The 26,626-nt window shown below is 45.0% G+C and overlaps 1 protein-coding gene across 1 annotated transcript in view; it reads left to right on the plus strand.

Annotated features, from left to right (window-relative positions):
• The window catches only part of LOC122890970 (spermatogenesis-associated protein 31E1-like), a 45,192-nt gene extending 28,933 nt beyond the window's left edge, over positions 1–16,259 (plus strand). The window contains exons 2-6 of the mRNA XM_044226390.1: positions 10,472–10,666; positions 11,407–11,464; positions 12,011–12,071; positions 12,320–12,589; positions 12,824–16,259. Coding sequence (XP_044082325.1) covers positions 10,472–10,666; positions 11,407–11,464; positions 12,011–12,071; positions 12,320–12,589; positions 12,824–16,259 — 4,020 coding nt within the window. The remainder of the gene's footprint in view (positions 1–10,471; positions 10,667–11,406; positions 11,465–12,010; positions 12,072–12,319; positions 12,590–12,823) is intronic.
• The last annotated feature ends 10,367 nt before the right edge of the window (positions 16,260–26,626 follow it).

The following is a 26,626-nucleotide window of genomic DNA, read 5'->3' on the forward strand; positions in this document are numbered from 1 at the left end:
GTAGGAGAGGCAGAGATGTGGTCTTCACAAAAAACTCAAGCCCCAGAGCCCAGCACACAATAGGGAAGGGTCTCACTAGTCTGGTGCTTCCTCTGGAAAAGTGAGGAGTTGGTGCCCCACATTAGGCAGTCCAACCCTTGGGATCTGCATCAGAGAGATGAATTCCCCAGAGATGCCTGGTTTAGAAAACCAAGGGGGATGAGGGTTCCAAAGTACTATAGGAAACTGAGGTTCTCCTACTAAAGAGCTCATGTTTGGTCTCACTAACCCTGGGATCCTGCTCAAAAGCACCACTTTTTAAAGTGCCTAGACTGTATGCAAGAAAATTCATTTGTTCATCTGAGGGTATCTGTCCAAGGGGCAGGGGAGAGTCAGGGATCTCTCTGGAGACAAAGGCTCTGGCAGACACCATTTGTGTGTTCTCCATCTACCCTGCTAGCCCAGGTAGGCACACTGTGACACGGCACCTTCCTGTTGCCTCACAGAGAAGGGTGGGGGCACACAGTCACAGCACGGTCCTACCGCCTTGCTGAGGCTAGAGAGAGCAGGTGGTAGCAGCTACTCTTCACTCCCACAAGGCTAGACTAGTGTGAACATTTCCCTGCCCCCAACCTGGAGCCTGGGATAGGGTACTCTCTCACAGCATGGCTGAAATCTATTAGTGCATGCAGTCAAGGCATTTTCCTGTTCTTGTTCTGAAGCCAGAGGGTGTGCCTTTCTCCCTGCATGTACCAGCTGCCCTGCTAAAGCCAGTAGTCATGTGCAAACCACATAGGGGATACCCCTTATTTGTTTGGCTCTGGTGACCAAGGGGGCTGGCATTCCTGAGCTCCAGAGAACTATAACAAATGCAAAGACACTTCTTGGCAGACCAGTACCCCCAGGGCACTGCATAGACAGCAGGCCAAAACACAACACCAGTCTTACTGTGAAAAAAGCCTTTTTACTGACCCTGGAGCTTCAACCTGAGGGACAAGCTTCATGTCTCCCAGACATCTAGAGGCTACAGAGGTGCTCCCAGGGAATGTAAGCAGAGAGAAACCATCCTTGCTCACCCCCTTTGCCTCAATACAGCTCTGCCAAACACCCCAGAAAGGAACTTCTACACTTATCTGGAGCCCTGATTTTTTAAACTGTCACCCAGGGACACCTCCAGATCTCCCAATCTGGAGTGCAATTGGGATTACAATTGTCACCCCAAAGGACTATATATATTTGCACACTTTAAAAGCTTCTGCCTGAGAGTCTGACTTCCAATCAGTCTAAAATGATGTGTTAGATTAGATTCCTCTCCTTGGAACACTGACAGGTCTTGGGGACAGATCAGAAATAAGTCAGACTGTTTAGACAATCACAAAGGTTAGGAGACAACTAAGAACCAGGCAAGGGTGAGTGAGAAAGTTCATCTCCCACAGGTGGCAACTTTTCATCACTGGAAGAAGTAGTTGTTTTGCCAAATATATAGAAACTCAGGAAGTCAAGCAAAATGAGGAAATAGAAATATGTTCCAAATAAGAGAATAGGACAAAACTTCAGATAAATGTTAATGATATGGAGATAAGTAATCTACACGTAATGAATTCAATTTGATAGTCACAAAGATGCTCATGGAACTCAGGGGAAGAATGGAGGAACACAGGTAGAACTTCACCAACTAGAAGTGACAGGAATGAAGAATACAATAATTAAACTGAAAACTATGCTAAAGGGATTCGGCATGAGGCTGGATGAAACAGAGGATAGGGTCTCTGAGGTGGAACACAAAACTGCCCAAACAGAGCCAACAAAAAGAAAAATGAATTTAAAATGTTAAATATAACTTAAGAAACTTAATGTGACATCAAGCAGGGTAATGCTCAAATTAAAGAGGTCCTAAAGGGACACTAAAAACAGAAAGGTGCAGGAAACTTATTTGAAGAAATCATGGGTGACAACATTCCTAACCTGGGGAAGAAAACACCACACTGAGAGTTTCAAATCAGAAAAACAAACAAACAGGGGGGAGGAGTCAAGATGGCGGAGAAGTAGCAGGCTGAGACTACCTCAGCTAGCAGGAGATCAGCTAGAGAGCTTATCTAAAGATTGCAAACACCTGCAAATCCATCGGCAGATCGAAGAGAAGAAGAACAGCAATTCTAGAAACAGAAAAACAACCACTTTCTGAAAGGTAGGACTGGCGGAGAAGTGAATCCAAAGCGACGGGAAGAGAGACCCCGGGGGGGAGGGGCCGGCTCCCGGCAAGCGGCGGAGCAACGGAGCACAAAATCAGGACTTTTAAAAGTCTGTTCCGCTGAGGGACATCGCTCCGGAGGCTAAACCGGGGCGAAGCCCACACGGGGTCGGCGTGACCTCAGGTCCCGCGGGGTCACAGAAGGATCGGGGGTGTCTGAGTGTCGCAGAGCTTGCGGTTATTGGAACGGGAAAGCCGGCTGCAGAGACAGAGCCGACAGTAAGCTCACAGCTCGGAGTTGCCTTGAACCGGTCGCAAGCTTGGTGAGCTCGGAGCGTGGCCGGAGGTTAGGCAGACGCGAGTTACCAGGAGCAGTTCGCTGAGGGCGCACAGGGGAGCGGGGCCCTGGGCTCTCGGCTCCTCCGGGCCGGAGACCAGGAGGCTGCCATTTGTATTCCCGTCCTCCGGAACTCTACGGAAAGCGCTCAGGGAACAAAAGCTCCTGAAAGCAAAGCCGAGCAGATCACTCAGCCCCGGCCCCTGGTAAGGGCAGTGTAATTCCGCCTGGGGCAAAGACACTTGAGAATCACTACAACAGGCCCCTCCCCCAGAAGATCAACAAGAAATCCAGGCAAGACCAAGTTCACCTACCAAGGAGTGCAGTTTCAATACCAAGGAGAGAGCAGCAGAATTCCAGAGGAGGAGAAAACAAACCACGGAACTCATGGCTTTCTGCCGGTGATTTTTTAGTCTTGCAGTTAATTTATTTTTTTTTCTTTTTCATTTTTTTTCTCTTCTTCTGCTAAAATTTTTTATAATTTTACCCTTTTCTTTTTTAATGTTTTTTAACTAGATTATCTAATATATATATATTTTGCTTTTTTATACTTTTCTTTATTCATTTTCTTTTTTTTTAATTCTTTTTTTTTCTTTCTTTCTTTTTGAACCTCTTTTTATCCCCAAATCAGAAGAGATCCTAATCTCTTCAATCTTTTTTTTTCTTAACTCTTTTTTAAATTCTTGATTGAATTTTTAATTCAATCTCTTTTTTTTAATTCTTTTTTTCTTTTTTTCTTTATTTCTTTTTGAACCTCTTTTTATCCCCAAATCAGAAGAGAACCCAAACAGAAGAGATTGGGAGATCCCAATCAGAAGAGATTGGGAGATCCCAATCAAAGGAGATCCCAATCAGAGGAGATCCCTCACCCAATCATGAGGGGCGAGAAATCCCCCCACATGATTTGGGATCTCTTCTGATTTGGTTAAAGCATATTTTCCTGGGATTGTTGCCACCCTTTTAGTATTTTACTTGCTCCCTCATATACTCTTAGCTGGACAAAATGACAAGGCGGAAAAATTCACAACAAAAAAAAGAACAAGAGGCAGTACCGAAGGCTAGGGACCTAATCAATACAGACATTGGTAATATGTCAGATCTAGAGTTCAAAATGACAATTCTCAAGGTTATAGCCGGGCTTGAAAAAGGCATGGAAGATATTAGAGAAACCCTCTCCAGAGATATAAAAGCACTTTCTGGAGAAATAAAAGAACTAAAATCTAACCAAGTTGAAATCAAAAAGGCTATTAATGAAGTTCAATCAAAAATGGAGGCTCTCACTGCTAGGATAAATGAGGCAGAAGAAAGAATTAGCGATATAGAAGACCAAATGACAGAGAATAAAGAAGCTGAGCAAAAGAGGGACAAACAGCTACTGGACCATGAGGGGAGAATTCGAGAGATAAGTGACACCATAAGACGAAACAACATTAGAATAATTGGGATTCCAGAAGAAGAAGAAAGAGAGAGGGGAGCAGAAGGTATACTGGAGAGAATTATTGGGGAGAATTTCCCCAATATGGCAAAGGGAACGAGCATCAAAATTCAGGAGGTTCAGAGAACGCCCCTCAAAATCAATAAGAATAGGCCCACACCCCGTCACCTAATAGTAAAACTTACAAGCCTTAGTGACAAAGAGAAAATCTTGAAAGCAGCCCGGGAAAAGAAGTCTGTAACATACAATGGTAAAAGTATTAGATTGGCAGCTGACTTATCCACAGAGACCTGGCAGGCCAGAAAGAGCTGGCATGACATTTTCAGAGCACTAAACGAGAAGAACATGCAGCCAAGAATACTATATCCAGCTAGGCTATCATTGAAAATAGAAGGAGAGATTAAAAGCTTCCAGGACAAACAAAAACTGAAAGAATTTGCAAACACCAAACCAGCTCTACAGGAAATACTGAAAGGGGTCCTCTAAGCAAAGAAAGAGCCTACAAGTGGTAGATCAGAAAGGAACAGAGACAATATGCAGTAACAGTCACCTTACAGGCAATACAATGGCACTAAAATCATATCTCTCAATAGTTACCCTGAATGTTAATGGGCTAAATGCCCCAATCAAAAGACCTAGGGTATCAGAATGGATAAAAAAACAAAACCCATCTATATGTTGCCTCCAAGAAACTCATTTTAAACCCGAAGACACCTCCAGACTTAAAGTGAGGGGGTGGAAAAGAATTTACCATGCTAATGGACATCAGAAAAAAGCAGGAGTGGCAATCCTTATATCAGATCAATTAGATTTTAAGCCAAAGACTATAATAAGAGATGAGGAAGGACACTATATCATACTCAAAGGGTCTGTCCAACAAGAAGATCTAACAATTTTAAATATCTATGCCCCCAACGTGGGCGCAGCCAACTATATAAACCAATTAATAACAAAATCAAAGAAACACATCAACAATAATACAATAATAGTAGGGGACTTTAACACTCCCCTCACTGAAATGGACAGATCATCCAAGCAAAAGATCAACAGGGAAATAAAGGCCTTAAATGATACACTGGATGAGATGGACATCACAGATATATTCAGAACATTTCATCCCAAAGCAACAGAATACACATTCTTCTCTAGTGCACATGGAACATTCTCCAGAATAGATCACATCCTCGGTCCTAAATCAGGACTCAACCGGTATCAAAAGATTGGGATCATTCCCTGCATATTTTCAGACCACAATGCTCTGAAGCTAGAACTCAACCACAAGAGGAAGTTTGGAAAGAACACAAATACATGGAGACTAAACAGCATGCTTCTAAAGAATGAATGGGTCAACCGGGAAATTAAAGAAGAATTGAAAAAAATCATGGAAACAAATGATAATGAAAATACAACGGTTCAAAATCTGTGGGACACAACAAAGGCAGTCCTGAGAGGAAAATATATAGCGGTACAAGCTTTTCTCAAGAAACAAGAAAGGTCTCAGGTACACAACCTAACCCTACACCTAAAGGAGCTGGAGAAAGAACAAGAAAGAAACCCTAAGCCCAGCAGGAGAAGAGAAATCATAAAGATCAGAGCAGAAATCAATGAAATAGAAACCAAAAAAACAATAGAACAAATCAACCAAACTAGGAGCTGGTTCTTTGAAAGAATTAATAAAATTGATAAACCCTTGGCCAGACTTATCAAAAAGAAACGAGAAAGGACCCAAATAAATAAAATCATGAATGAAAGAGGAGAGATCACAACTAACACCAAAGAAATACAAACTATTATAAGAACATACTATGAGCAACTCTACGCCAACAAATTTGACAATCTGGAAGAAATGGATGCATTCCTAGAAACATATAAACTACCAAAATTGAACCAGGAAGAAATAGAAAGCCTGAACAGACCCATAACCAGTAAGGAGATTGAAACAGTCATTAAAAATCTCCAAACAAACAAAAGCCCAGGGCCAGATGGCTTCCCGGGGGAATTCTACCAAACATTTAAAGAAGAACTAATTCCTATTCTCCTGAAACTGTTCCAAAAAATAGAAATGGAAGGAAAACTCCCAAACTCATTTTATGAGGCCAGCATCACCTTGATCCCCAAACCAGACAAGGATCCCATCAAAAAAGAGAGCTATAGACCAATATCCTTGATGAACACAGATGCGAAAATTCTCACCAAAATACTAGCCAATAGGATTCAACAGTACATTAAAAGGATTATTCACCACGACCAAGTGGGATTTATCCCAGGGCTGCAAGGTTGGTTCAACATCCGCAAATCAGTCAATGTGATACAACACATCAATAAAAGAAAGAACAAGAACCATATGATACTCTCAATAGATGCTGAAAAAGCATTTGACAAAGTACAGCATCCCTTCCTGATCAAAACCCTTCAAAGTGTAGGGATAGAGGGCACATACCTCAATATCATCAAAGCCATCTATGAAAAACCCACCGCAAATATCATTCTCAATGGAGAAAAACTGAAAGCTTTTCCACTAAGGTCAGGAACACGGCAGGGATGTCCATTATCACCACTGCTATTCAACATAGTACTAGAAGTCCTAGCCTCAGCAATCAGACAACAAAAGGAAATTAAAGGCATCCAAATCGGCAAAGAAGTAGTCAAATTATCACTCTTCGCGGATGATATGATACTCTATGTGGAAAACCCAAAAGACTCCACTCCAAAACTGCTAGAACTTATACAGGAATTCAGTAAAGTGTCAGGATATAAGATCAATGCACAGAAATCAGTTGCATTTCTCTATACCAACAACAAGACAGAAGAAAGAGAAATTAAGGAGTCAATCCCATTTACAATTGCACCCCAAACCATAAGATACCTAGGAATAAACCTAACCAAAGAGGCTAAGAATCTATACTCAGAAAACTATAAAGTACTCATGAAAGAAATTGAGGAAGACACAAAGAAATGGAAAAATGTTCCATGCTCCTGGATTGGAAGAATAAATATTGTGAAAATGTCTATGTTACCTAGAGCAATCTACACATTTAATGCAATTCCTATCAAAGTACCATCCATCTTCTTCAAAGAAATGGAACAAATAATTTTAAAATTTATATGGAACCAGAAAAGACCTCGAATAGCCAAAGGGATATTGAAAAACAAAGCCAAAGTTGGTGGCATCACAATTCCGGACTTCAAGCTTTATTACAAAGCTGTCATCATCAAGACAGCATGGTACTGGCACAAAAACAGACACATAGACCAATGGAATAGAATAGAGAGCCCAGAAATAGACCCTCAACTCTATGGTCAACTAATCTTCGACAAAGCAGGAAAGAATGTCCAATGGAAAAAAGACAGCCTCTTCAATAAATGGTGTTGGGAAAATTGGACAGCCACGTGCAGAAAAATGAAATTGGACCATTTCCTTACACCACACACAAAAATAGATTCAAAATGGATTAAGGACCTCAATGTGTGAAAGGAATCCATCAAAATCCTTGAGGAGAACACAGGCAGCAACCTCTTCGACCTCAGCCGCAGCAACATCTTCCTAGGAACATCGCCAAAGGCAAGGGAAGCAAGGGCAAAAATGAACTTTTGGGATTTCATCAAAATCAAAAGCTTTTGCACAGCAAAGGAAACAGTTAACAAAACCAAAAGACAACTGACAGAATGGGAGAAGATATTTGCAAACGACATATCAGATAAAGGACTAGTGTCCAAAATCTATAAAGAACTTAACAAACTCAACACCCAAAGAACAAATAATCCAATCAAGAAATGGGCAGAGGACATGAACAGACGTTTCTGCAAAGAAGACATCCAGATGGCCAACAGACACATGAAAAAGTGCTCCATATCACTTGGCATCAGGGAAATACAAATCAAAACCACAATGAGATATCACCTCACACCAGTCAGAATGGCTAAAATTAACAAGTCAGGAAATGACAGATGCTGGTGAGGATGTGGAGAAAGGGGAACCCTCCTACACTGTTGGTGGGAATGCAAGCTGGTGCAACCACTCTGGAAAACAGCATGGAGGTTCCTCAAAATGTTGAAAATAGAACTGCCCTATGACCCAGCAATTGCACTACTGGGAATTTACCCTAAAGATACAAACGTAGTGATCCAAAGGGGCACGTGCACCCGAATGTTTATAGCAGCAATGTCCACAATAGCCAAACTATGGAAAGAACCTAGATGTCCATCAACAGATGAATGGATCAAGAAGATGTGGTATATATACACAATGGAATACTATGCAGCCATCAAAAGAAACGAAATCTTGCCATTTGCGACAACATGGATGGAACTAGAGCATATCATGCTTAGCGAAATAAGTCAAGCGGAGAAAGACAACTATCATATGATCTCCCTGATATGAGGGAGTGGTGATGCAACATGGGGGCTTAAGTGGGTAGGAGAAGAATCCATGAAACAAGATGGGATAGGGAGGGAGAGAAACCATAAGTGACTCTTAATCTCACGAAACAAACTGTGGGTTGCTGGGGGGAGGGGGGTTGGGAGAAGGGGGGTAGGGTTATGGACATTGGGGAGGGTATGTGCTTTTGGGTAAATTGGAAGGGGAGATGAACCATGAGAGACTATGGACTCTGAAAAACAATCTGAGGGGTTTGAAGTGGCGGGGGGGTGGGAGGTTGGGGTACCAGGTGGTGGGTATTATAGAGGGCACAGCTTGCATGGAGCACTGGGTGTGGTGAAAAAATAATGAATACTGTTTTTCTGAAAATAAATAAATTGGAAAAAATAAAAAAAAAAAAAAGAGTCTCTTATGGTTTGCCTCCCTTCTGATCCCATCTTGTTTCCGAATTTACCTTTTGATTAAGCAAGTAAGTGGTAAAAACTTTGAGTATATTAGTATTAGACCAGCCATTATTTATAATCAATATCTAAGGCAATTCTAGACAAGCAGATAGGTCAATGACATGCAACTGAATTGGTTTTATTAAATGAAATTAGGGGCATCTGGGTGGCTCAGTGGGTTTAAGCCTCTGCCTTCGGCTCAGGTCATGATCCCAGGGTCCTGGGATTAAGCACCACATCGGGCTCTCTGCTCAGAGGGAGTCTGCTTCCTCCTCTCTCTCTCTCTCTGCCTGCCTCTCTGCTGACTTGTAATCTCTGTCAAATAAATAAATAAATAAAAATCTTAAAAAAAAAAAAAACAAACAAATAAAAAACACCTCAAAGACCCCAACACCAAGCCACATTATAATTTGAGTGTCAAAAGTTAATGATAAAGAATATAAAAGGCAGCAAAAGAACAGCCATTTATTATGTGCAGGGAAGTGTACCCAGTAGGCACCCACAGCATATTCAGCACACAGGCCAGAAGAGAGCAGCATGACATATTCAAAGTGCTGAGGGAGCCACCTCAGTAGCACAATTGTTAAGTGTCCAACTTTTGGTTTCTGCTCAGGTCATAATCTCAGGATCAAGTCCCACATTAGGCTCCCTGCTCAGCCTGCTTGGGTTTCTCCCTCTTTCGTCCCTCTCCCAAACAAATTTTTTAAAACAAGAAAAAGAAATGCTGGCTGACTGCAACCTGCCTTTCTTTCCAAAGGGCGAAAAGAAAAACATGCAACCAAGAATACTCTACCCAGCAAGGCTGTCATTTGGAGTTAATAGGGAGAATAAGAGTTATCTAAATAAACTGAAGGATTTGGTTACCACTAACTGGCCTTATAAGAGATGTTGAAGGGACTTATTTACACTAAAAAGAAATGACATAATTAACAAGAAAATACATAAAAATAAAATCTTAATGGCAAATGCAACATACAGTATATGTACAGCAAAGGTAGTGGGTTAATCACTTATAAAGCTAGAATGAAGACAAAAATAGTATGTTTAACTACAAATAGTAGTTAAACTACAAATAGCTAAGTAGTAGTTAACTACAAATAGTATGTAAAACTACAATAATTAGTTAAAAGATTTAGATTTTAAAAAGGTCATGACATCAAAAACATTAAACATGTGGTTCCCCACAGTATAGAACTTCAACACCCTATTTACAATGGATAAGTCATCTACACAGAAAGTCAATAAGAAAACATCAGTCTTAAATGAACCATGTATACTGTTTGAATGGATAAAGATATTACACACATCAATACTACTATTCAGCCATAAAAAATGATGAAATGGTGACTGTCATGGTAACATGGAGAACCTTGAGAATACTATGTTAAATAAAATAAGAGAAAGACAAATACCATATGGTTTCATTTTTATGTAGAATTGAAAAAAAAAAAAACAAAAGAAAACTCAGATTCATAGATATAGAGACTGGTGTCTGCTGAAGGGAGGAACTTGGAGGCCCAGGAGGGTGGAGGGATAGAGCCACAGGGTGGGAAGGGCTGCTTCTCTTCTGTCCCCTCCCCCTCTTTCAGGAGTCCTTTGTGACCAGACAATAGCTCTGTGATGTGGGTGCAGGGCTTGTGTCTGCACCTCCACCCCCAGGGCTCAGTTGTCTGAGGGCAGCAGTGTAACCAGACACTAATGATTACAGAGGAAAGAGATGGAGAATTCTCTCTTCCCTCAGAAATTCTTCACTGATTATTGGCTGAGCTCCAGTCCCACTATCTGGGCAATTAATGTCATCCTTGCCTGTGTATGTGGACTGGGGCTCTTCGTCCGCTTACTTTCCTATTTGCAGCCTGATCCATCCTCACCACCATGCAAGAAATATAGGAAGAGCAGGAAGGTAAGGAACCCTTGGCCCAGACCCAGCAGAGTGTGATTCTATCTTCTTTTATTCTTTCCACTTTTCCGAGTCACTGGAGAGACTCCTGAGATGGGAAAGAATAGAATGTGTATTCCCAGGAGAGAGTAGAACACCATCCATCCAGGACAAGCCAGACCAGGCAGGGGTTAGAGGGACATGAGGATTTCTCCCTGAAGATCTTGGTCGGAGTTCAGGTGTGGTAGAGGGGTCCAGGACAGCGTCCCACACAGTGGTCAGTGACCAGTGGCTGAAGACAGGTGGCTAAAAGCTGCCTCTCTAGTGGCGGTCAGGTCCCTGAGCAATGGATCACCAGCCGCAATCTCAGGACAGGTGTTTCAGGTGAATGTTCCCCCTTCAGGGCTGATCGAGGGCAGTACTGAGCCCAGGAGGTCCCAAGCAGCAGCTGGAGTGGAGCTCTGGCCTTGGAAAGTGGGGTCCTATGTGAAGGAGTCCAGCTGCACCCCCAGGTCTGGAATTGTGTGTGTTTCTTGAACAGAGGAACAGTGGCAAACTTCTCACATAGAAAACCCTTCTGTACATTCTTCAAAGAAGGAAAAATGGAAACATTTGTATCCATTTTGAAAAGGAAATGAGTAAAATGAAAGAAAACCACAGCCCCCCTGCCCCTTAGTTAAATGTAGGAAGTCACACTGTTCATGAGCAGCAAGCACATGCTGTTGGGACGGAGGTCCCAGCCTCCCTGTGTTCTCTTATCTCAGTACCAAGGGGAGTCACGGAGAAGGAGCAACAGAAGCCAGAAGAAACAGATTCTGAAAGGTGAGCATCCGCCACTCATCCCTGCATGCCCCAGTTGCACCGCCCCCCCCTGCTCTGAGGCCCAGCCCCACCATCTCCAGGACACCAGACCCTGAGCCCAACCCTCAGGAAACAGAGCCCTGGGTGGGGGGTTGAGGGCTTCCAGGAGGGAGAGCGGAACTAGAGGCTTCCCAAATTCTGTGCCAGAACGAAGCCCTGGGGAGCTGGAAACAGGTGTCGCCCAGCAGGGACCCCAGGGCCTGGACTAGGGGCGGGACCTCCCACTCCCACTATGGACAAGCTGTTCAACTCTGCTCACATTCCTCTGTGAGGCCACGTGGTCCTTCCTCACCCAGCAAGGTCATGAACGAGGAAGCACTTTGGAAAAGACAAAGCGATCCCCATCATGAACCCTGTAATCACTGTGCGGGCATGTGGCCTTGCACAGTGCTGTTTGGGGTTCCTATGTCCAATCCCCCAAACGTCTTCCCTAAGGGACATTGTACCCAGCCTCCTGTAAGACTCCTGGGCCCCACCTTCCGCTGTGACCCAGTCTCCTCTTTCCAGCTTGCAGAAATTGCCGGCAAGAGCTGGAAGAGGTCCACAGCTTAGTCTCCCTTCAGCAAAGGTAAAGAATCTGCCCTCTTCTCCCCTGGGTGGGCCTTCCCGAGTCTATGGTGTGACCCCCGGGCTGCAGGGAATGGCCTCTGGGGCTGTTTGGGTGGGCTAGGAGGAACCATGGGGACATACTGTGACTAAAGCCCGGGGGGAGTGACAGCAGGAGCATTGTGACGTGAGTGTGGGATGTGGAGGGCTGTGAGGTCCCTCCTGCCCCCAGCTGCTACAGCAGCAGCTCATGCCTCCTGTCTCCTGCAGCCACCTGGCAAGGCTCTCTGACCAGGGGGGCTTTTACCAGTTCTCACGTCAAGCAGCCCCTGGGCAGGTGCACCAAGGTGTGCCAGCTGGAGCCCATCAGCCATGCAGGGAGCCTGTGGAAGAAGCTGCTCCCACCGTGGGCCCATCACCTGCTCATGCTCTGCTGACGGGACTCCCTCAGTCTCTGGCCTCCACCCTGCCAGTGAGACCTCAAGAAGAGCAAACTAATTTTAAAAAAATCCTGCTGGACACAGTGAGAAAGAACTTTCTTCCAGGTAGTTCCTACTGGGCCTCTCTCATTCCAGCCATCTCAGGCCTTGGCCATGCCAGCTACCCCATTTTATCCTTTTCCTGGTGGTGGGAAAATACCAAGTCCTTGTTCTTGCCTGGCACATTACAGGACAAGTGCCAGCAAGAACACATGTCCGGCCCCCCACCAGAGGCCTTGTTCTGGGGTGGCCTTACTAACAGGCAGATAGAGACTCATAACCCTTCATTTGTCAATCCGGATGTCCAGAAGCTCCTTGAACTACTAATTAGCAAAAGGGTAGAACTGAAGAGTTGGAAGGAGAAAAAAAAGATTGGGTCAGTTGTCAAACAGTGGTGCCCAGACAACCGTGGGAGCTTCTGGGGGACTCTGTGTAAGCTGCTGGGTGCTGAGCAGAACACCACCACCCCGCTGTCCTTCTGGAACATGAAAAACAAACCAGAGCCACTGTCCCAACCTCAGCCATTCTCATCTCCCAAGGTTTTGGAAGATCACTTGCAATGGAAACACAGCCAGCTCTTCTGGGGTCTCCCCTCTCTGCACAGTGAATCCCTGGTGGCCGCTGCCTTGTTCTCTACTCAGTCTTCTCCACTACAGGCTCCCTCTGTTTTATTCAATGGGACCTCTAATTGCTTGCCAGTTCTAATTCAGGATCAAATATCTTCACAGTTTTCCCATGCCCCACCCTTGCTCCACCATGGGATCCAACCCCAACCCTCAACACTAACCTTGCCCCAGCCCCAGGCCCCCCTTGCAACCTCTGTCCCAATAGGACCACCTTTACTCCCATCCCAGAGGAGGACCATTAGGGTATCTTGTCCTACATCCCAGGAAAAGACACAATCCTTCATCCCAACTGAAATGCAACATCTGGAGTGGCCCTTGTTGCCAACGCAACAAGGAAGGGGGAAGACTTTACCCACTATGGAGAAAATATCTCCAAAATTCTTTAGTCAAGTCCCTCCAAAGCTTCTGGTGGACCACCAGGCCTCCCAGGCCCACAGGTCAGTTTCCACCTTTCAAGGGGACTTTGCCATCTTTAATATCCAGAAGCCACAGCTTCAAAGGAAGCCCAGCAGGAATAAACAGCAAAGCAGTTTGCCCCACAAGGTTCAGCTGTCTCTGGAACTGATGTGGCCTCAGGATGAATTCCTGGGGATGAGTCAGGCACAGGGAGAGCAGGGGCTCTCAAGGCCCTTTGTGTTTAAAGGCAAAAGCAGCCAGGCTACATGGAGGACCAGGCCCAGATACCACAGGAAGTATCAAGCAAGATTCCAAGTAGAGAAGAACCTTGGTAAGGGTCTACGGCAGTGTCTGAAGAGGACCCCAACAGGTGTCTCCAGGATCTCAGCTAGGTTCTCAGTGAAGGTTCTGGGAACCAACTCTGAAAAGGAGTTTGGAAGACCCTTGATAAGGGTCTTGGAGTGTGACCCAGGAAAATACTTATCCAGGGGCCTGGATAAGAAACATCTAGAAAAAACATTAAAGGTTCATTTGCACCGGAAATTGGGACAGATCAGTGAGGGCCTGATCCCTGTGACTGTGCGTCGATCCTGGTTTGTGGCCAGCCATGCTTTTCCCAAGTCCCAACCCCACATGGATATCAGACATCTAGCACCCTTGAAGGATCGGAAGCCCTGCATAAATACCTCCCATGAGCTGTCCTTCCTTTGTCCTAACATTCAGCAGAAGCTGGAAACACACATCATAAGTTTTCAAGTGAGGCGTAAGTGGGTCCTACCTCTCCAAACTGTTGAGCCCATAGATCTCCAACTACATGAAGCTCAACACTTGCCCTTTCCCCAGCCCCCCTTTCCGTGCTCAGCCACCTTTGTACCTGGGGCCAAATTTTACAAGTTCTTGGGGAAACCACCTCAGTCTCATCCAGGAAAGAAGGGTATAACTGAAAAGTCTGATCCCACTTCAGGGAGTCCCCTGCCTATTCCCTTACCCATATGTGAGCAAATACAGCAGACCCTCGGAGGGACTTCACCTGGTGATGGCCATCAGTCCTCAGAGACGTCTTTATCAGCACAGGAGGGCAGATCACCTTCTAAGGCCTCCATTCTCAGCCTCCTAAACAGAACCCTGCAGAGCAAGACTAATATGGGGGTCAAGATAGACAACCTGGAACCAAGTCCAAGTTTATCAATGGCCAGGAATGAGCTAAAGGAGGATAGTGGGTGTCAGACCTCACCAGACAAGGTAGCAACACTGAAGATGAAGCTCAGTTCCCAAACTCCAAGGGCTAAAGGGGCCATGGAGGCCATGGAGGCCAAGAAGGCCCCTGCTTGGAAAGTCATCTTAAGACCCAGTGGGCTGGCCAACAAATCAGCCATTTATGTGGATCTGAGGAAATCAGGATCTCCAGGTGCTAGGAAAAGCCCCTCATCATCTACAGTGTTGGTTGCTCAAGATCCAGAGGAGGTAAGCCTTAAAACAAAGGTTAGTAAGTTTGAGCTCCAAGAGAAGATAGAGTCAGAGAACCAGCCTGAAGGCCATACCACTGGTGTGCTTCCTCAAGATTCTCCCAGGGACATCCTCCTGCCAGACTTTGCCACTTGTGTTCTTGTCGAAGACAGTGGCACCAATGTGCTCCTGCCAGACTCTCACACTAATGCTGTTCTTGCTGCAGACATCTTGACCACTCAAGAGTCACCCTCCTGTTCCCAAAGGGAACGTGTCAGTGGAGACACGCCAGCTTCTCCAGTGTCACATAACCTTAGCTCAAGGGGATCAAGCAATGAGGAGCAACAAGAGCCCCATGGACCAAAGGTTGAGGAACCAAGTGACAGCCAGAGCAACAGTGAGACCACTGATGAGGAAAAGGAACAGAAGAGTCCCAAACAAGAAGAGAATGAAGACAGGTGTGCAGAACCGTTGGCAATCAGGGCTTCCCAAACTAAGGAGAAAGGCCACCCTCCCCAAGTCATAGGATCAGGAGAGAGCCTTGGGAGCAAATACCTCCGGCTCACGCCACCAGAAAAGGGACATGTTTTTCCAGAAAGCCACTTTAGACAAAGGATGAAGAATTTTCTGCAGTCCCTTAATCCCAATAAAAAAAGCAAAGGATTGGAAGGCCCCCTTCAAAAAGGCAAGCCTGCGTCGGCTCCTGCCCAGAGCTGGGTGCCAGTCAGAAGCAGATTGGTTATGGACAACAGGGCTGCTGAAACTCAGACGATCGTGACAGCTGTAGAACAAGTCCTGGTGGAAAAATTGGGACTCCACCAAGGAATTCGGGCCTCAGAGATGTATCAGCACAAGGAATTGCAGGCCCCAGTACATAGGCATTCTTGCCCCCACAGGGCTTTCGTCTCCATAGACCAGAAAAGAGTGATGGGAAGGATAGCCTCCAATCAGCAAGGCACCCCCAAGGGTCACAGCTGCCCTGGCAAGAGCCAGCTGACCAGAGACAGGAATGACGAGTGGGAAAGCCTCCCCAGGAACCTGGGGCCCCCAGGCAGACCAGGCCAGCACCGGCTGATGATGGCAGGTATCTCAGGTCAAATTCACCATTATCCTACATGCAGTCTTCGAAAATGTGTCTCAACCCATCAGGCAGAGAGCGCTTCACACATCTTTCCTGGTCAGAAAGATTTCCTTCAAGAAAAAATCAAGTATATACAAAGAAAAACCATTTTTTCTCACATTAGCACGTCCTCTGTGTGCTAATGACATCCCCGTGCCACAATTTTTATTGCTTCCCCAAAATATATGTGTGTTTTGTTTTGTTTTTTGTTTTCTCATGAGTGGTGCTGGATTCTGTGTGTGTCCTGCTTGGGGGGGAGGGAAGGATCAGGGTTTGCTCTCCCCGAAGGCCTGCTTTGGCTTCCAGAAGGGATAGGGCCTTGGAGGGCCAGTGACTTTGGGGTCCACCCCCACCACCTTCCTCTCACACCTACCATTTCCACGACAAGGTGAATAAGACCCACACTGGGACTCGCTCTGCCTATCCTCTCCTGCTTTCCCTCCACTTGGAACTTGTGTGGCTATAGGGAGGGTCTGCCAAGGCAGAAATCCTGCTGAGGCTCCAGGAAGATGGAGTCCTAGGTCAGAGTGGGGTCCGCAGTTGGGAGACGCAAGACTGGCCCTGAGGGCAGAGGTGAGAAAACCTGCCCCCACCCCCGTCTCCTGCGGGGAGTAGAGGATGACTACCTCGGGAGCCTTCTCTTCCCAGAGAATCCCATCTTAGCTCCATGCAGCCCCTCTTCTCACACTCGGAGCAGCAAGGGACGAGCTCGCTCCTAGCACTGAGGGTGTGTGTGGGGTGCCACAGAGACCCCCAACGACCAGCCAGCCCATCCCCAGAGCACTGAAGGGGCCTGCTCGCCAGCATCCCCTTCCCCTTCTGGGGGAAGGAGGGGTTTTGGCTCTGGGCGGGGGGACCCTGTGCTTAGGGTGGGATGCCAGGAGGGAGGCTAAGTGACAGGGTGTGCTCATGCCTGGTGTGATGACTGAGGACCCTTGGTGTCCCACTGCCACCCAAGGGCCCAGAGGGGAGAAGTTAGAGGCCCTGGGGCTGTCCCCACAGGGTCTCCACCCCACGCCAGCTGCCAAGACCAGGAATGGGGGGGTGAAGGGAATGGGGTGGGGGTTGTACAGAAGCCACGTGAGCTCCCACATGGATGGCCAGGTGTCCACAGGCAGCAAGGCCTTCAAGCAGAGAAGTTAACTTCTGCACAATTTGATAAGCTTGTAGGACTGTGGGCCCCGGGATGGACTTGTGGTCTGTGACTTTTATATACACGTGTGGCCTAAGGATGGCTCCCAGGGGACTGGTGGGCACTCAGAGGCTAAGGGACTGGCCTGGCTCCAGGTCTTTGAACCAGAGTCGAGAGGGACAGGAGAACCTCAGATGCGGCTTGTCCCCCCCCCCCCCCCGGAAGGGATGTGTCCAGACGGAGGGTGCAGTCTAGGAGGGCCCCCCTGTGTGCCCCATTCCCAGCCCAACATCGTCCCCCGGCCCCCCCCACCACATCACTCACATAGTGGAGAGTCCCACTCCAGGAGGGATCCCCCATCCAGATGGCAGCAGGCATGGCCCCGCCCTCATGCTGTCAGGATCCCCCATGTGGGAATGCACCCGCGGTGGGGGGCAAAGTGGGTGCAGTCCTGCTCTGCTGCAGCTTCTCCCTGGAGCCAGGTCCTGCCTCTAGGTCCCCACAGTGGGCCAGCAGTGACAGTGTAGCCAGGACCCAGGGGAGGTGGGACAAGGACAGACAGCACCCAAGGCCTTTGGAAGCTCAGGAGAGGGTGGCCCAGAGCAGAGTCCTGGACCTGGCTGCTGCTAGGTCCTCCCAGTGGCATCAGAAGATGAGTTTTGGGAGTTGAGGAGTCGGATGTGCAACCCACACTCCTGTTGGTAGAAGTGCCATGGACAGGAGGCTGGTGGAACAGCCAGAAAGGAAGAAGCATCCTGCCAGATGGTACATGAAGGCAAGAAATGGAAAGCCCCATGCCAAGAGACCTTGTGTAGAGACCTCTGACAGAGACCCACACCAAGAACTCGCACACAGACCCACACAAAGCCCACACAGACCCTAAACAACGACCTCTGACAGGGGCCAACATCAAAAACCCTCATGAACACCACATCCAGGGATGATCCTCAAAACCCTCCCACACATACCTTTCTTTTTTTTTAAAGATTTTATTAACTTGACAGATCACAAGCAGGCAGAGAGGCAGGCAGAGAGAGAAGAAAGCAGGCTCCCCGCTGAGCAGAGAGCCCGATGCGGGACTCAATCCCAGGACCCTGAGATCATGACCTGAGCTGAAGGCAGAGACCTTAACCCACTGAGCCACCCAGGAGCCCCCTCCCACACATATCTTCTGCAGAAACTCTCACAGTGGCCAACACCAAGACACTTCACAGAGACCTGTGACAGAGATCCACACAGACTTCTCTCAGACAAACCTCAGAAACCGATCTGAATACAGAGACCCACACAGAGCTCTGCAGAGCCCACCCAGAGGCCTCCCTGTGCCCTGCAGACATCAAAGACAGACCTTGAACAGAAGCCTCACCTCCATCCTTAGGAGCCCAAGTAGCCACTCAGTGACAGGCCCCGCTTGGATCTGAAGCCACTTAGCAAACTGGCAATGCAGCTGTGCTCTGCAGAGAAAATGCTTGTGTATTTTTTAATTACTTATGAAAAAGACTTAGATTCCCCACATAAACCTGAAAAATCCTTTCCTTCACAGATTTTCACTAGCTTCAGTTCCCTCCCATGCACAGTTTAAAGAATCAGAAATTGGAAACAAACAAAACTTTGCCATCATCTAATGAGGGAAGAAATCTTATTTGTCCAGTCTTAGTTACGGTTTAATTAAATGGCCTCAGGGTTCATGTTCTTTATTTTGTGAGGGACAAGTCCCTCCACCCAAAGTGACTTCTTCATGTTGGAAACGCTTTAGGGAGGCCTACGGCCATTGGGATGTGGGATGGAGTGAGCCAGCAGAGAGGCCACAGAATCAGGCTGTACACATAGCACGTTCTTTGGCCCAGGGCAGCTTGTGGTAGGTTTGCGAGGCTTGCTTTTTTTTTTAAATAAAATAACTCAGTGTCAAACACATGAAGCTGTTTTAGAAATGAGACAGTTCAGCAATATTTCTGTTATAGCCTTTGGCTTGTTTATATTTACTGTTAATGTAAAATAATTATATCTTTTTCTTTTTGTTCCTTTTAAAATATGGTAGTATCCTTAGATGATATCACGTATATGTGTATATGTCCAGAATATGAAAAAAATATGAGCTAATGCTCAGCTATGAGAGCTTAAACTTTTGGAGTATTCAGAAAGTTTCATATTTTATAGAATCTTAAGGCATGCTCGGTTTCTAAGATTCGGAAAGTCAGGCTCTGCTTCATATTATCAGCTAAAAAAGGACACAGTGCTTAAATAATTTTGAAATCTTAGAAAATATTCCATTTAGCTGCTGTTTGAAATATACATTACCTCAATTAAATTACTTGGAAATTGGCATTTTGACATCTGTTAAATTTAAAAAGTATACATTTAATCAGCATTTCATTGTAATAATAAAGATCTCACCATCTACCTAATATCTTCCAAACTGGGCACTTAGTTGAGACTCCATATTTCTCACTGGTCATAAGAGTCCTGTTTCCCTGACTTGATAAGATCTAGATAACAGATCTCAAGTGTATGCCTAAATCTCTCAGGTCACCCTTTGAGGTGATAATGCCACAATCTTTTCTCTCAGAAGAGAGGAAGAGCTGGTGTCAACTCTGTGGGTATATATACATGTTTTTTAATTAAGAAAAAAAAGGGCAGTAAAATATTTTATGGACTCACACTTATTAATGTTATAAATATTTTGAAATTTGCTCCCTTGATAATACTTTCTCATGTTACTGAATCACAGGAACTATGGAAAGTGGCCCTTGATGGCCTATAAAGTCCCATCAGTAGTATTTAATAACTAGGACAACTCATCATTTCCCTGTAGATGCCTGCATCCATGATATCCCACAATCATAAAAAAGGTGAAAAAATAATGAATACTGTTTTTCTGAAAATAAATAAATTGAAAAAAAAGATACTTTTAAAATTTAAGCTACTTCTATACAATGGATTTAGTCAGAATAAAATTAAATTCTTTTAAGAGGTATAAAATAATGTAACTTCTAACAAAAGAGATAGGAATTTTTGAAGTGCTACTGTCTTTTGAAGGAAAACATCACTGCCTTGTCTCATCCTGATAACAAGAAAGGAGGTGACACAGCTCTTTTTTCTCAGCAATTTTATGTGTGTGTGTGTGTGTGTGTGTGTGTGTGTGTGTTAGTTGGTTCTGTGGATCAGATGTATTAGTATTCTTTTTTTTTTTAAAGATTTGTGGGACAGACTATTTTTATAGAAGTGATAAATAGGACATGTGTATGTTAGCGTTAGTAGCCATTCTTACCCCACTTGGAATAAGGGCAAGCGAGTAACCGACAGAAACATTTTCTGGGAAGTGACTCCATTACTTCGAACCTTTCTCAGTGGAAGAAAAGATGGGAGGTCTCAGGTAGGAAGCTGAGACACTTTTGCCCCACAAATAAGTACATAATTCATAGGCTATTAAAACTGTGAGGGATACTGCAGGCTGTTGGCTGCAAGGATTTGCAGAGAGAAAATGAAGAAGTATAGGCAAGTTTAAGGTCTCTTGGCCATAGCCAGGCCACCATTTATAAAATGTGCTCATAATGTAAGTAGGAAACAGAACTTGACCAAAGCAAGCTGCATGTCCTACCTTCCCTCCATTTACACAGGGAAGATACTGCCCTCCACCACCACCTCCCCCCAGAACCCTCCCTCATTTTCAGATGCTTACTGCACATTTCAGATGAAGAAGTAGGTAAAGAAAGGAAGAAGAGGAGAAGAGGGAAAACAAAGAACCATTATCAACACACACACACACACACACACACACACACACACACAGGTGGTGGTCTCTGCTTTATCCCAGCTACCTAGTTAACAAATGGGGACCCCATGGCACAGAGAGTCTCCCCAAGCCACATGGATACTTGGTTTCCACATCTGACTCTAATCCAAAGCTTCCTCTGCTACACGACTTAAGCAGTGTGAAAGGATTCCTTTCCTAAGTCAGACAGAGGATATCCCCACAGGAAATTATTTCCACCACCACCAGATAATGGTACATATCACTATTTCAGAGAGAAAAAAGGAAAGAAGAATGAATTGTGCCATTTAGATAATGAAACTTTCAGAGAATAGAAAACTCTCTTGATCAGTCTGGTTTTTCATTTGTTTGCTTTTTTGTTTTAATTAAATTTATTTTCAGAAAAACAGTATTCATTATTTTTTCACCACACCCAGTGCTCCATGCAATCCATGCCCTCTATAATACCCACCACCTGGTACCCCAACCTCCCAACCCCCTGCCACTTCAAACCCCTCAGGTTGTTTTTCAGAGTCCATAGTCTCTCATGATTCACCTCCCCTTCCAATTTACCCCAACTCCCTTCTCCTCTCTAATACCCCTTGTCCTCCATGCTATTTGTTATGCTCCACAAATAAGCAAAACCATATGATAATAGACTCTCTCTGCTTGACTTATTTCACTCAGCATAATCTCTTCCAGTCCTGTCCATGTTGCTACAAAAGTTGGGTATTCATCCTTTCTGATGGAGGCATAATACTCCATAGTGTATATGGACCACATCTTCCTTATCTATTTGTCTGTTGAAGGGCATCTTGGTTCTTTCCATAGTTTGGTGACCATGGCCATTGCTGCTATAAACATTGGGGTACAGATGGCCCTTCTTTTCACGACATCTGTATCTTTGGGGTAAATATCCAGTAGTGCAATGGCAGAGTCATAGGGAAGTTCTATTTTTAATTTCTTTTTTTTTATGTTGAATATTTTTTTTCAATTTATTTATTTTCAGAAAAACAGTATTCATTATTTTTTCACCACACCCAGTGCTCCATGCAAGCTGTGCCCTCTATAATACCCACCACCTGGTACCCCAACCTCCCACCCCCCCGCCACTTCAAACCCCTCAGATTGTTTTTCAGAGTCCATAGTCTCTCATGGTTCACCTCCCCTTCCAATTTACCCAAATTCCCTACTCCTCTCTAAATGTCATTTATTTTTATAATTTTTATATATTTGTATACTTTTTATACATTTGTATAATAAATGTCATTATAAAATAAATGTTTTGTGAACGTCCTCTTTGTTTTATATCATTCCACTCTGATACCAGCCCACTAATTTTCTAGGGAATAACACTGGGATGGTGAAAAGTCAAAGTTTGAAATCTTAAGCAAAGGGAATCAGCGGGCCCAGGCTGAGATGGTGCTTAAGAGTGAGTGCAGGAACTGAAATCATCTTGGTGGTTTTAACATTTATGAATTTTTACTATGTCGAAATAAATATAAAATTTGGGAGTGGAAGAGTTAAGCCAATCTTAGAGAGCACACCCAAGCCAGTGATGCGCTTACCCATTAATCTGTTTCTCCCCATACATTGAACAGTTTTAGCTAGAAGACCTGTACATTTCACTGATTTCTAGAATTCAAGAATTATGTCTCCCAGTAGAAGGTAAAAGCTTACCCATGTTCCCTTTACTGATGGGATGGTGGTGGGGGTATCCAGCCCTGCTAATATCCAGAAGTGGCCCTGACTCACACCAGGGCTGTGTTACTCTCCTCTTGGACATAAATGCCAAGGGGTATCATGGAATACCAATGCCAGACAAAGTTACTCTGAGATCATGATAAAGGGGGACAGCATGAAGGTAATTCATAATAGTTTTCTAAGTATAGAAAGAAAGATCACTATGCCACCCCCAAAAATACCGGGCACCCCATTCTTTTCATTAATATGAGTGACATCTACCTTGTTACCAATAATGGTTTCTCCTGACTATAATTTTCCCTCCTATAGATAAGATTTATTGATATCATAGAATTGCCTCTGCCTTCAGCATCCAATTAAATGTGATTAGATTCACCATCCAATCTAAATCCAATCTAAAGTGACCCCCCACTTTTTGTCCTTCCCTCAAATCACCCAACCAAAACCTAATCCAACAGCAGAATTTTTTCTAACACCTCCTCCCCAGACACCCACTGGTGCCTTATGGTGTACATCCTCCCTCATTGCAATGAATAATAATCCCAGCTTGTTCTGGATAAAACTTGTTCACAGGAGTGTTCCTGGTGGTCTCTGGCTAGAGGGTGTGGACTTTGGAATGACTTCATGGCAACTAGCTGGCTCTCCATCCCCAAGGAGAACATCCCCATTCTTCAGCCCTCCCTCCAAACACCACTCATTCCACAGCACTTCTCTCCTCCCCCAGCTGAGTCAGGCCCCACATGCCCTGTTCTCCAGACCCCTTGCACTCCCTCCTGTGAAAGCCACTGCCTATCATGGCAGGCTTCTCACAAGTGCATTGAAAGCTCCTGCAGGCCCAGAGAGGAATGTCTGACCACATTGACTGTACTTAATCTGGCGTCTGTTGAGACAGATCAGTAAAAGTTGGCTTATTAATGGATACATGAAGGAGAGCTTTCTAATCTATCTAAAGACTGAATCATAACAGTGTAATCACATCTTTGAAAAGGTTTCCAAGTAGGGGCACCTGGGTGGCTCACTTGGTTGAGCAGCTACCTTTGGCTCAGGTCATGATCCCAGGGTCCTGGGATCGAGTCCCACATCGGGCTTCCTGCTCAGTGGACAGCCTGCTTCTCCTTCTACCTCTGCCTGCTGCTCTGCCTGCTTGTGCTCTCTATCTCTCTGTCAAATAAATAAATTAAATATTTAAAAAAAAAGAAAAGAAAAGGTTTCCATGTAGCCAATATGTTTTGAAAAGAATCTGTAAGATAAAATAGCATTAACAATTGAAATTTAATGATGCAAAGAAAACTCCAAATTATTGAATCTAAGTCTTTTATTTTATATGTCAAATACAAATATCCTTGTAGCTTTTCAAAGTTGAGAGTTCAATCACAAATTCTTACTTGGAGAAAATGGTGTCTAATTTGCCATCTAAAATTACTGATTATTTTAAACAGATTTGACAGGAAGTAATTGGTTCCATTGTCTCCCAAATAATTGTCAAGTGAGAAGCATTGCTTGGGAGGGAAAATTATCCAGGTTCCTTGGTGAGAATAGAGCACGGTAAATCCACACAACCAAAGACCATGTGCAGGTCAGGAGGTTGTTCCAGAAAATCAGAATTAAGAGAAAGAAGACACTGAAGAAGGGCAGAGCTTTTTTGGTGTGTAACCAGTCAGGAATGCGTCCCAGCAATGCAGTAGCGCCTGACCTACTCGCCCCTGCCTCGGATTCCCTCTATGGACGTGTGTCCCAGAATCGTTAAATTACATTTTTTGTCTCTACGAACTCACTCTAGTATACTTTTCTACTTTAACCAAACCCATCCCTTTCTTATGTTTGCCCTTGGCAGTAATAGAGAGAAATAGGAGAAACATGGGATAGGAGATACAGTTTATCTTCCCTGGGCTAAGAAATCATTTGTGCCATAAACAACAAAATCATGTTGTTTACAGAAAAGCAGAATAGCCAGGACATACTCCAGAAGTTTAAAGCAGCAACAGATGCCCCTGGGGTGATAAGACAGTGTTCACAGTGAAGGTAGAATTTGAGCTCAGTAGCCTGGTATCACTGCTGTCATGGGGACAGGTCACCAGAGGGTGTCCCTGAAGGAAGAAGCGATGGCTCATACGTCTCTGCCTCTCCCAGCATAAAGTATGTGCCCCGGGAGCTGTGTCCATGCCACCTGCTAGAGATCTGTGGCCATGAACACCGTCTGTACAGGTGGGGATTATTTCTCAACCATTGTATCTGTCTAGTTCCCCACTCTCCACATTTTTATAACTTTTATGTCTTGTCTCTGTTCTTGGCTTCTTGGCATTGCCCTCTCCTGGGCTTCTAAGCCCTGGCCTGAATTAGTTTTGCTGGATGTTTCCAAGAGAGCCAAATCAAGGGGAAAATAAGGACATTGATCATCCAATGGGAGGAAAAGAAAGGAACGGATGCACATGATATCATGGATTGCTCCCAAGATTGCATACTTGTGCTCACGCCAAATACCTCCTTCTGTGTCTCCTGCTGTAGCAAAGAGGTTGTCCGCTGGTTGGCGCACCTGCGGCTGGCTCTGATTTGCATTTTGATGGTCCCAAGAGTCATCCTTTAACGCCCAGCCTGAGCTGGAACTTTGCACGAACACTCTAGAAGCTACTTTTTTAAAGGTATCTAAACCTTAGAATGAATTTGATTTTCTTTAGAACTATGTGTGCATGACACATTCCCCTCATGTGTGGCATGAACACACAGAGAGTCAGTGAGCTGGGGGCATGGGAAACTCGATACACCATCCCAACCCCAAAAGTCCACAATAAAACGAAGGTGAATTTTGTAAAGTAAAATCTGATTCCAGCAGGATTGAATGTGCTCACTCTTGATACAAGAAACTACAGTCCCCATCTCTCCAGAGAGAACCAGTCAACCTCAGAGGATTGTGCGTTACCCGTGTCTGTTGGGTTTCCCTAGTGATGAAAATATTCTGAACAAGTTAGAGGGAAAAAACCCAGTCAACATGATGGCCTGGTCTTACCACTTTAAAAACAGCTGTATATGCATTTGCGTTCAGATGAAAAGAAGATGACAACACAGAATGTGTAAGTCACATGTGGAAGAACACATGTGGTGGGTATATAGCCCATTCAGGAGCTGACCATTGACTCCAAAGGCACTAAATCACTTAGGAATTCGATAAATGCCACAGGCCAGCTGTCTTAGTTTTCTGCTGACAAGTACCAGACAGAGCCTTAGGGGCTCAAACAGCATCCATTTATTATCTTGGTTTTGTAAGTCAGGTGTTCAGGAGAGCTGAACTGGGCTCAGCTCTGGGTTTCATGTGACTTATCTGGATCACGGGCAGAATCCTGTTCCCCGAGGTCGCAGGCCTGTGGATGCTGGTACACTTTCTTGCTGGTTGTCACTCCAGAGGGGTCATGCTCTGCTCCCTGGAAGCGGCCCATACTTCCACCCACCTGGCATCCTTCATGTTTGAGGCCAGCGACAGTGGGTCAAATCCTTGAAGTGTGTGGACTCTGACTTCTCCTTTTGCTTCTGTCTTCTGCCACCAGCCAGAGAAGTTCTCTGCTTTTAAGGGCTCGTGTCATTGTGTCAGGTGCTGCCGGATAATCTTCCTGTTCTCTGTGCCATACGGCATGAACACAGTGGGTTATGCGGTCACACTCATGATTCTGGGCCTTCGTGTGGAACCGGGGGGCTGTTCCCAGACCCACATCAGAAGTGCAGAATGCCAGCATTGAAGGAAAGCTTGGAAAATGCAGGTGTAAGTTTTCACCTAGAGCATAAATTCTGCACATGGAGTAAAGATCTTTCATTTAAATATAATAATAGAAAATGCATCACCTCACTTTTTGACTGATTCAGGGATTAAAAAACAAGAAATACTGTGATGACATTTGCCCCTAATAAGTTTTAGTTTTCAAAATTGAATCTCA

This window comes from Neovison vison, chromosome 12 (assembly GCF_020171115.1).
Source record: "Neovison vison isolate M4711 chromosome 12, ASM_NN_V1, whole genome shotgun sequence".
NCBI lineage: Eukaryota > Metazoa > Chordata > Mammalia > Carnivora > Mustelidae > Neogale > Neogale vison.